General features: G+C 39.7%; 1 protein-coding gene across 2 annotated transcripts in view; it reads right to left on the reverse strand.

Moving 5' to 3' along the window:
* TFCP2 (transcription factor CP2) overlaps positions 1-12,030 on the reverse strand; it is a 54,513-nt gene extending 42,483 nt beyond the window's left edge. For both annotated transcript variants that reach the window (XM_082665168.1, XM_082665167.1), the window contains exon 1: positions 11,168-12,030. In XM_082665168.1, coding sequence (XP_082521294.1) covers positions 11,168-11,289 — 122 coding nt within the window. In that variant the 5' untranslated portion in view covers positions 11,290-12,030. The remainder of the gene's footprint in view (positions 1-11,167) is intronic.
* Between the last annotated feature and the right edge of the window lie 589 nt (positions 12,031-12,619).

Below are 12,619 nucleotides of genomic sequence, written 5' to 3' on the forward strand. Positions count from 1 at the left end.
CCAAATAGATGAAAGACATGAATCTACACATCCAAGAAGCTCAACAAACTTCAACAGGATAAATCTAAAGAATTCCACACCGAGTGCATTATATTCAAACTGGTGAAAAACAAAGAGAATATTCAAAGCAACAGAAAGGAAGTAACTCATCATATATGAGGGACCCTCAATGAGATTAACAGCCAATATCTCATCAGAAACCATAGAGGCCAGAAGGCCGGGGATGATACATTTAAAGTGCTGAAGGTAAAAACTATCAACCGAAAATTCTAAAATAGGACTTACCTGGTGGTGCAGTGGTTAAGAATCCACTTGCCAATCCACCTGTGCAGGGGACACAGGTTTGAGCCCTGGTCTGGGAAGATCCCACATGCTGCAGACCAACTAAGCCTGTGCACCACAGCTGCTGAGCCTGCACTCTACAAACTGCGAGCCACAACTACTGAGCCCACATGCCACAACTACTGAAGCCCGTGTGCCTGAAGCCCATGCACCTGAAGCCCATGTGCCTAAAGCCCGTGCATCTAGAGCCCGTGCTCCGCAACAAGAGAAGCCAGCCCACAATGAGAAGCCCGTGCACTACAAAGAAGAGTAGCCCCCGCTCGCTGCAACTAGAGAAAGCCCGCACACAGCAACAAAGACCCAATGCAGCAATAAAGACCCAATAAATAAATAGCCATACGTGGGAAATGTTTAAAAAAAAAAAAGAATTCTAAAATAAAAGAGAAATCAAGACATTCCTCAACAAAAGCTAAGGGAATTCATCACCAGTTCACCTGCCCTATAAGAAATACTAAAGGGAAACGAAAGGGAAAGGCTAAAATGAAAGAATACTAAGTGGTAACTCAAAGTCATACAAAAAAATAAAGATCATTATATCATCAAAAGTATACAAACAATAAATGCTAGAGAGGGTGTGGAGAAAAGGGAACCCTCCTACACTGTTGGTGGGAATGTAAATTGGTACAATCACTATGGAGAATACTATGGAGGTTCCTGAACAAACTAAAAATAGAACTGTCATGTGATCCAGCAATCCCACTCCTGGGCATATATCCAGAGGAAACCATAATTCAAAAAGACACATGCACCCTAATGTTCACTGCAGCACTATTTACAATAGCCAGGACATGGAAGCAACAGAGGAATAGTTAAAGAAGATGTGGTACATATACACAATGGAATATTACTCAGCCATAATACAGAATGAAATAATGCCATCTGCAGCAACATGAATGGACCTAGAGATTACCATACTAAGCAAAGTAAGTCAGACAGAGAAAGACAAATATCATATGATATCTAGAAAGATGACACAAATGAACTTATTTACAAAACAGAAACAGACTCCCAGACTTCAAAAACAAACTTATGGTGACCAAAGGGGAAAAGTGGGGGGAGGGATAAATTAGGAGTTTCAGATTAACATATATATACTACTATATATAAAACAGATAATCAGCAAGGACCTACTGTATAGCACAGAGAACTCTATTCGATATTCTGTAATAACTTATATGGGAAAAGAATCTGAAAAAGAATGGATATATGTATATGTATAACTGAACTACTTTGCTGTACACCTGAAACACAACACTGTAAGTCAACCGTACCCCAATATAAAATAAAATTAAATTTAATGATTTCATATTTTTAAAAAGATCATTACAAAGTTTATATAGATAAATACACAAGATAGTATACCGTATTTTCGGTATGTAACTCCTCTATTTGTTTCTTATATGATTTAAAAGACAAATGCATAAAATAATAATTATAAATCTACAGTAACAGGTACATGATGCATAAAGATGTAATTTGTGACAATAACAACATAAAGAGGGGAAATGGAATTAATGTATGCTTTTTTATTAATTGAGATATAACTGATATACAACATTATATTAGTTTCAGGTATACAACATAATGATTTGATATTCATATATACTGCAAAATGATCACCACAATAAATGTAGTTTAATGTATGCTCATGAAGCTAAGTTGACATCATTTCAAATTAGATTGCTATAAACTCAAGATATTAACTGTAATTCCCAGAGTAATCACTAAGAAAGTAACTTTAAAAATATACAAAAAAGAAAATGAAGAGGGAAACAAAATGGTACAATAGAAAAAAATCGAACACAAAAGAAGGCCATATTGGAGGAATTGAGAAACAAAAAAAGATATGACATATAGAAAACTATCAATGGCAGAAATAAGTCCTTCATTATCACTAATCACTTTAAGTACAAATGGATTAACTGACCAATTAAAGACACAGATTGGCAGAAAAGATGTAAGAAAAAAAGGCCAACCACATGCTGCTTACAAAGACTCACTTTAGATACAACACACAATAGGGTGAAAATGAAAAAAAAATGAAAATATTCCATGCAAATAGTAAACAAAAGAGAGCTGGAGTGACTATACAAGTATCAGACAAAATAGAACTTAAGTCATAAATTGTTACAAGACACACAAAGAAAAAAAAAGAGAGACACACACAAAAGACATTTTATATTGATTTAAAAGGCCAATTTATCAAGAAGACAGAATAACTATAAACATGTACACACCCAAACAACAGAGCCCCCCAAAATAAGAATCTAAAACACTGATAGAATTGAAGAGATAAATAGACATTTCTATCATTGAGGACTTCAATACCCTACTTTAAATAATGAGTGGGACATCTGGACAGAATATCAATAAGGTAACAAAAGATTTGAACAACACTATAAACCAATCAGGCCTAACAGACATATACAGAACACTCCACCCAACAATAGCAGAATATATTATCTTCTCAAGGACACATAAAACATTCTCCAGGAGAGACCACGTTAGGCCATAAACCACTTTTCAGTAAGTTTAAAAAGATCAAAATCATACAAACTATCTTCTCTGAACATAATGGAAGAAAGCTAGAAATCAGTAAAATAAGGAAAGCTGGAAATTTTGCAAATACATGGAAATTAGCTCAGTTTTTTTTTTTTTTTTAAGATCACTCTTAAACAACTAATGGATGAAAGAAGAAATCACTAGGGAAATTTAAAAATACTTTGAGACAAATGAAAATGAAATCACAACATACTAAAACTTATGGGACACAGTGAAAGCAGTACTTAAGGGGAATTTTATAGCTGTAAATGCCCACATAAAAAAGGAAGAAAGACCTCAAATCAAATAAACTAACTTTACATCTTAAGGGACTAGAAAAAGAGCAAACTAAATCCAAAACTAGCAGAAAGAAGGAAATAACAAAGATAAGCAGGAAAAAATAGAGAATTTAAAAGATAGTAGAGGGGACTTCCCTGGTGGTCCAGTGGTTGAGAATCCACCTTCCAATGCAGGGAACACAGGTTTGATCCCTGGTTGGGGCACTAAGATCCCACATGCTGCAGGGCAACTAAGCCCATGTGTCACAACTACTGAGCCTGCACACTCTAGAGCCTGCACACCACAACCAGAGAGCCCACACGCTGCAACTACTGAGCCTGTGTGCTCTGGAACCCACACACCACAACAAAAGATGCCGCATGCCTCAACGAGGATCCCATGTGCCACAACTAAGACCTAACACAGCCAAATAAGTAAATAAATATTGTTTTTTAAATAGCAGAGGATCAAAACCAAAAGTCAGTTCCTTAAAAAGATAAACAAAATTGAAAAACTTTTAGCTACACTGTCCAATGAAAAAAAGAGAGAAGACACACATAAATAAAATCAGAAATGAAAGTGGGATATTACTACCAACCTTGTAGAGATTAAAGGATTATAAGAAAACACAATAATTATATACACACAAATTAGATAATCTAGATAAAACAGATTTCTAGAAACACACAAAGTACCAAAACTGACTCAAGAAGAAATTTAAAAATCTCAATAGACCTGTTAACAAGCAATGGAATCAATAATAAAAAACCTCTCAACAAAGAAAAGTCTAGGACCAGATGACTTCATTGGTAAATTCTACCAAACATTTAAAGAATTAACAACGGACTTCCCTGGTGGCACAGTAGTTAAGAATCTGTCTGTCATTGCAAGGGACACAGGTTCAAGCCCTGGTCCAGGAAGATCCCACATGCTACAGAGCAATGAAGCTCATGCACCACAACTACTGAGCCTGCACTCTAGACCCTGCGAGCCACAACTAGTGAGCCTGCATGCCACAACTACTGAGGCCTGCGTGCCTAGAGCCCGTGCTCCACAACAAGAGAAGCCACCGCAATGAGAAGGCTGCGCACAACAAAGAGTAGCCCCCGCTCGCCACAACTACAGAAAGCCCACACACAGCAACAAAACACCCAACACAGCCAAATAAATAAATAAATAAACTTTAAAAAAAATAATAAGTAAATAAAGGCTTAACACCATTCTTACTCAAGCTCTTCCAAAAAAAGAGAAAGAGGTAAGAGGAGGAACACTTCCTAAGATTCTATGAAGCCACATTATCCTAATACCAAAGCCAGAAAAAGATACAAGAAAAGAACACTACAGACCAATATCCCTTATGAATAAAGAAACAAAATCCTCAACAAAATACTGGCAAACTGAATCCAACAGCACATTAAAATGATTCTAAACTATGACCAAGTGGGATTTATCCCAGGAATGTAAGGGTAGTTCAGATAAGGAAATCACTCAATGCAATACCCCACACAATCATCTCAATAGAAAAGGCACTGGACAAAATTTAACACCATTTTATGAAACAAACACTGAGCAAAACCTTGAAGACACTATGCTAAGTGAAAAAAGCAGTCCCAGTAACATCCAAAAGAATAAAATATGTAGGAATAAATTTAACCAAGGATGTGAAAGACTTGTACATTAAAAACTACAAAACACTGCTTAAAGAAATTAAAGATGACCTAAATAAATGGAAAGACATCCCACGTTCATGGATTGATAAACTCGATATTGTTAAGATGGCAATACTCCCAAAGCTATTTACAGATTCAATGAAATCCCTATCAAAATTCCAATGATATGTTTTGCAGAAACAGAAAAGCTTACCCTCAAATTTGTATGGAACTACAAGAGGCCCTAAATAGCAAAAAACAATATTGGAAAAGAAAAACAAAATAAGAGGAATCACATTTCCCAATTTCAGAGCTTATTACAAAGCTATGGTAATCAAAACAGTGTGGTACTGGCAAAATAGACATATCAACCAATGGAACAGAACAGAGTCCACAAATAAATCTTTACATGTATGGCCAATTGATTTTCAATGAGGCTACAAAGAACATTCAATGAGAAACGAACATACGGCTGGGACAACTGGATATCCACATACAAATGATGTTGGAACTCTACCTCATTTTAGATACAAAAATTAACTCAAAATGGATCAATGACCTAAACATAAGAGCTTACACTATAAACTCTTAGAAGAAACCACAGGGTCAATCACCATGACTTGAATTTGGCAACAGATTCTTGAATTTGACATCAAAAGCACAAGCAACAAAAAGAATAGATAAATTGGACTTCATCAAAATTAAACTTTTGTGAATCAAACAAAGGACATTATCAAGAATGTGAAAAGACAACCTGCAGAATGGGAGAAAGTATCTACAAACCATATATCTGATAATGATCTAGTAACCAGAATATATAAAAAACCCTTACAGCTCAACAACAGACAACAACCCAATTTAAAACCGGGCAAAGGACTTGAAGAGACACTTCTCCAAAGAAGATATACAAATAGCCAACAAGCAGATGAAAAGATGTCAACATCATGGTCATCAAGGAAATGTAGAACAAATAATAACAGATACTACTTCACACTCACTAGGATGACTTTAATAAAAAACAGAAAACAACAAATGTTGGTAAGGAAGTAGAGAAGTATGAACCCTTGTACATTGCTGGTGAGAATGTAACATGGCTCAGCTGCTGTGCAAAACTGCTTGGCAGTTCTTGAAAAAGTTAAGCATACACTACACACCTTTTACAATGGCCAAAATCCAGAACAGTGACACCACCACATCCTGAGAAGATGTGGAGTAACACAGGAACTCTCACTCATTGCTGGTAGGAATGCAAAATGGTACAGCCACTTTGGAGGACAGTTTGGCAGTTTTCTACAAAACTAAACATACTCATACCATATGATCCAGCAATGCCATTTCTTGGTATTTACCCAAAGAAGATGAAAAGTATCTGCACACAAAAATCTGCACAGAGATGTTTATAACAGCTTTATTTATAATGCCAAAACTTGGAAGCAACCAAGATGTCCTTCAGGGTTTCCCTGGTGGTACAGTGGTTAAGAATCCACCTGCCAATGCAGGGGACATGGCTTCAAGCCCTGGTCCGGGAAGATGCCACATGCCACGGAGCAACTAAGCCCGTGCTCCACAACTACTGAAGCCCATGCTCCTAGAGCCCATGCTCCGCAACAAGAGAAGCCACTGCAATGAGAAGCCCGCACACTGCAACGAAGAGTAGCCCCCACTCGCCGCAACTAGAGGAATCCCACACACAGCAACAAAGACCTGATGCAGCCAAAAATAAAGAAAGAAATTTATTAAAAGAAAAAAAGATGTCCTTCAGTGGTGAATGGATAAATAAACTGATACATACAGACAATGATATATTATTCAGTGCTAAAAAAAAAAAAGAAGAAATGAGCTATCAAGCCATGAAAAAGACATGAAGGAACGTCAAATGCATATTACTAAGTGAAAGAAGCAGATATGAAAAGGGCTACATACTGTATGATTTCAGTTATATGACATTCCAGACAGGCAAAACTATGGAGACAATAAAAAGATCAATGGTAGCAAGGGGTTGGGGTAGTGGTGGGTGAATGAATCAGCAGAGCACAGAGGATTCTTAGGGCAGTGAAAATACTTTGGATGATACTGCATTGATGGATACATGTCATCATATATTTGTCCAAACCTACAGAACATTCAATACCAAGAGTGAACCCTAAGATAAACTACGGATTTTGGGTGATTATGCTGTGCCAATGTAGGTACAGAGTGTGTACCACTCTGGTGGAAGATGTTGATAATAGGGGAGGCTATGCATGTGTAGAGGCTGGGGGTATATAGGAAATTTCTATACCTTCCTTTCAATATTGCTATGATCCGAAAACTGCTCTTTAAAAACAAACAAACAAAAAAAAAAAACCTCTTTAAGTTACATAAAATTTAAAAAGTTAAGTGTAGCATTATCATATGGCTCAAAAATTCCAATCCTAGGTATATACCCAAAAGAAATGAAAACATACGTCTAGTACAGCATGGTGAATATAGTTAACAATATTGGGCTTCCCTGGTGGCACAGTGGTTGAGAGTCCGCCTGCCGATGCAGGGGACACGGGTTCGTGCCCCGGTCCGGGAGGATCCCACATGCCACGGAGCGGCTGGGCCCGTGAGCCATGGCCGCTGAGCCTGCGCATCCGGAGCACAGCGGGAGAGGCCACAGCAGTGAGAGGCCCGCATATCGCAAAAACAAACAAACAAAACAAACAAACAAACAAAAACAATATTGTATTGCATATTTTAAAGCTGCTAAGAGACTAAACCTTAAAAGTTCACATCGTAGGAAAAAAAAATTTTATAACTATGTATGGTAATGAATGTTAACTAGACTTATTGTGGTGATCATTTCGCAACATATACAAACGTGGAATCATTATGTTGCACACCTGAAACTAATACAATGCTATGCGTCAATTATACTTAGATTAAAAAATGTCTACACAGAAACTTGAACACAAATGTTTATAAACATTTTCTTTATAAACATAGTGCTATGTTAGCATTATTTGTAATAGTCGTCCATCAGTGGATGAATGGTTAAACAAATTGTGATATATACATACGATGGCATATTATTCAGCCACAAAAAGGAACAAATTACTGAAGTATTGATACATGCTACAACACGGATGAACCCTGGAAACATTAGGCTCAGTGAAAGAAGCCAGACACAAAAAGTCACACATTACATGATTCCATTTATGTGAAATCCAGAATAGGTAAACGCATAGAGACAGAACGCATGTTACTGGGCACCAAGGAGAGGAGGGAGGGAGAAATGGGGAGCAATTGTTTAACAGGTATACGGCTTTCTTCTGGGGTGATGAAAATGTTTTGGAACTAGACAGAGGTGGTGGTTGTGCAACACTGTGAACATACTAAATGCCACTGAATTGTTCGCTTTAAAATGGTTAACTTTTTGTAATATGAATTCCGCCTCAACCTTAAAAAAATGAAAGAAAAAAGTTTTAAGAAAATTTTAATGTTTACTCTTTCAATAATAGCTTTATTGAGATACAATTCATATACCATACAATTCACCCATTTATAATGTACAATTTAATTGTCTTTACTGTAGTCAGAGTTATGCAATCTTTAAATTTAAAAAATTTTTATCAGCCCCCCCCCCCACAAAAAAAACCCCGGTACCTATTAGCAGTCACTCCCCATTCCCTCCTCTCCTACAGTCAACCACTAATCTACTTTCTGTCTCTATAGATTTGCCTATTTTGTACACTTCTAAGAAACAGAATCATATGTAGTCTTTCGTGACTGGCTTCTTTCACTCAGCATATTTTCATGGAATTTGCTTTATTTTAAATATAAAGTTTGTGCCATGTATTAAAACGTAAGGATAAAAGTAAGGAGACTATTAAAGGACCACTTATGAAAAGAATACAATCACTGAATGCAATGGCAGATCAAGAATCAAAAACAGGAATCCAGCTAAGATGAATTTTTATAAAATATAGACCAATAGATGTGAAGCAAAACCATTATAAGATGCAGTAGAAGCAAATCAAGGTAAAACAAATACATTAGGGAAAATATTTTACAAAACAAATTGCTGTCCAAAAGAGAAAATTTTCCCTAAAAAAGGTTTAGGAAAAGTAATCACAGGTTTAGTTAAAAAAAGAAACAGGGAGAGCAAAGAATCATTGTCTTTGAGTATAAAAACTCCTCCAATCAGTGTTTCTCAAAATGTGGTCCCTGGACTATGTGCATCAAAATCATCTAAGAACTTGTTTTTAAAATATCAGGGGTTCCCTTGTGGCGCAGTGGCTGGGAATCCGCCTGCCAATGCAAGGGACGTGGGTTTGAGCCCTGGTCCGGGAAGATCCTACTTGCCGCGGAACAACTAAACCCGTGCACCACAACTACTGAGCCTGCATTCTAGAGCCCTCAAGCCACAACTACTGAGCCCGCGAACCACAACTCCTGAAGTCCGTGCACCTACAGCCCACGCTCCACAACAAGAGAAGCCACCTCAATGAGAAGCCTGCACACCGCAGCGAAGAGTAGCCCCCGCTCGCCACAACTAGAGAAAAGCCCACGTGCAGCAACGAAGAGCCAATGCAGCCAAAAATAATTTATTTTAAAAAGAAATTATATTTCTGGTCTGTGCCCCAGACAATCACCAAAGATGGGACGCTGTAAACTATTTTTTATAAGTTTCCAGATGACTCTCATAAACACTAAAGTTTGAGAACTAACTTAATATCTAATTAACACAAATTAATGCAAATAATTAAATGTGTGTAAGAGACAAGAGAATCATGACAGCAGTAAAGTGCATGAAAAAGAGCAAGGTGAAAGAGAGCAAAGAAAAAAAATTTTTGCACATTGCGCTGTTGAGAAAACGTAAAGTGATGTTTGAAAACTCTTGTTGATTTGATCTTGGAAAAAAATTCCAAATGTGTAAATATGCAAGCCATTCTACTAATACTTGTGAGGACCACTCAGGATATGAATAGGAAGGCACTCATAAATGTAAAGTTGCATGGCAGAGAGAGCACATAGTTGATACCCAAATGTTTGTTGATGTCAGACTATTTTTATAGCAAGTACTGTTACATTTAATTATCTCCATTCTTAACTCTGATAACCTAGACAAAACTAAACTTTTTGCAGCAGTAATCTTTACACGAACAACAGCATAAATTGTCAACTATTATGTCACATACTGACGTGCAAGTTCAGGGTCAAGACATTTACTTTCAGACCAAGTTAATCTCTGTTTTTATGGTAAGACTTATGTAAACAAGGACAGACAAAATTAGAGTTAAATTTCTCAAGGCTAAGAGCACTGCATGATAGAACTCAAATTTCCCTGAAAATCACTAAAATATGCATTCAAGGATAGCCTTTATTATTTTAACTGTAAGCAAAGATTCCTGAAGATGAAGTATTAAGTTCTAATTCATAATTTTACTTCAGTGAGGAAATTCCACTTTGGCTTAGCAGAGTTAAAGAAAGGAAGTTCACTTTTATAACTCAAAGGAGCTCACTAACAGAATGCAAAATTTGTCCATTTTCCCCATAAAAGGCATCCTCCCACTATAAATTCATAAACCTAATTAAAGTGCTAAATTCTAAAGTCTCTTTGACTCATTTAGATTAAGCCTTACAGTGTATCTGGAAACCCAATTATATTCCATCAAACATTAAGAAGCAGATGTTTCAACATTTCCAGACATGGCTCTTACACACCTTGTAAATGAAACAAACTATACTGGGGGAATGAAGTAGGTAACACATGAAAATATATTACATGGGAGGTTATGTTGCTTTCAAAGGAGATTTTTATTTCTTATCAACATTTGGCTTGATACATGAAGGTCTAGAAGCATCTAAGAGCTCTTTTTGACACTTTTTCATTTCACAGCTTATGTTTCAAAAGTCAGAAACCCTAGAATTGAGTAAAGCCTCAAAGCAGGTTAAGATACAGATGTGTGGACTTCTTCATTAAAGGTTTCACATTTCCTCCCAATAAGCAGTCAACCAACATTCATCATTAAGCCCCAACTCCCTGAACACCTCTCACATGTTCAACGTGGCCTCTTCTTCACACAAGTCCAGTGCAACCTATCCACACGCGCACACACACCAACAGTCTCCAAGTCACCCACACTGGCACAAAAGCCTCTCAACATTCATCTGGTTGCTAATCAAGGGCTATTCTTGACACTGCCTGTTATCTCTTTTTCCCTTTCTACCGCAATACTCACTACTCAAAACAACAAAAGAAACAAGTTCGTTTTCTCTAACCACTGAGAGCTTCTCTAACTCTATACACCTCTCTCTCTTTTCCCCCCTTATTCTCTATCCTGCCTTTGTTATTCAGAAGGTGCAGGGTCTGGGAAAATCTCACTCACCTCATGCTATAGGCACCAGCACCCAGTTCCTGGCCGATCCCGGAAAGACTAGCATCAAAGTCCTGCACCAGCCCGGATTCAATCACCTCATCGGCCAGAGGCAGCTTCAGAGCCCAGGCCATCCTGGCTCCTTCCTTGCCTCAGGAGACACCGTTTCTCGTACAAAGGCGAGCAGTGTGATTCTACCCAACGGGGGCAAGACTGCAAGACTGTAGAAAACTCCAAACCAAGATCTCCCCCGCAGTACTCACCAGCCGCCCCCAAGCCCCACCCGCACTGCCCACACAACTAATCTCCCGCACCCTTGTCTCCTCGCTCTTGGCTGCCCTGACTTCCAAAAATCCCTACCCCCACCCCCACCCTCACCTCCACCCCCGCCCAGCTCTCCGGAGCCGCGCGAGGGTCCTTTGGCTTCACTCTTCCTGACTGCCCAAAGGCAACCCTGGACTCCTCGCACTCCCACTCTTTGGGCTCTCTCCTTGAACTCGTGGTGGTCACTCGCTGCTTTCTAAACAGACCAGCAGCAGCGACCCGCTACCTACCCTGCGCGCCCACGCCGCTTTCCCACCTTTTCCCCCCGCCCCTTTCTGCGGGAAACCCCCCCTCCCTCCCGGGAACCAGTCTCCCTTTCCCCTCCAGGCCTCGCTTCCGGTCAGTCCCAAAATCACTTCCGGTCACCCCTTCTCAATCCCACGGCTCTTAGAACCAAATCCAGGTTTCCGCTGAGTCGACTCCCAGCCCTCTGCAGCCCCCCACGGCCTCAAAGCATGGGTGGAGAAAGCTCAGCACCGGCTTGAATCCCAGACTCGCCAGGTTCCTCCACCGCCCACCGCCCCAGCGCCAGCCAATCATGGCGCCCTCTTCCTTCTCGGGTCCGAAGAACGTGTATCACCCTGACGCTAGCCAATGAAGAAGCGACTTCGCCGGCCTCGGCAGTGATGATAGGCTAGCTACGCCACGGCTCTCTGCCCGCGGGAGATGGGCGGGGGGATCTGGCAGAGGAAACGGCGTGCGTTCAAACGTCCCTCCTTGGGGCTACCTGAGTTCTGGCGTCCGCTAAGTAAGCGAGTCAGCACCCTACGGCGTGGGTGGAGCTTTGGCTCTAGTCTTATTGAACCCACACCCACACCCTGGCTGACTTACCTAAACGCTCCTAACAAGCGTTTGTTTGCTCGTGGAATACTGTCTCATAAAACTCACCTCTTAACGGGGTCAAGACTGCTTCAGTCCCACTTCCCTGGATAGTCTTTCTTTTTTTTTTTTGCGGTACGCGGGCGTCTCACTGTTGTGGCCTCTCCCGTTGCGGAGCACGGGCTCCGGACGCGCAGGCTCAGCGGCCATGGCTCACGGGCCCAGCCGCTCCGCGGCATGTGGGAGACTCCCGGACCGGGGCACGAATCCGTGTCCCCTGCACCGGCAGGCGGTCTCTCAACCACTGTGCCACCGGGGAAT

Source organism: Grampus griseus (genome assembly GCF_964374135.1).
Source record: "Grampus griseus genome assembly, chromosome: 11".
Classification (NCBI taxonomy): Eukaryota; Metazoa; Chordata; class Mammalia; order Artiodactyla; family Delphinidae; genus Grampus; species Grampus griseus.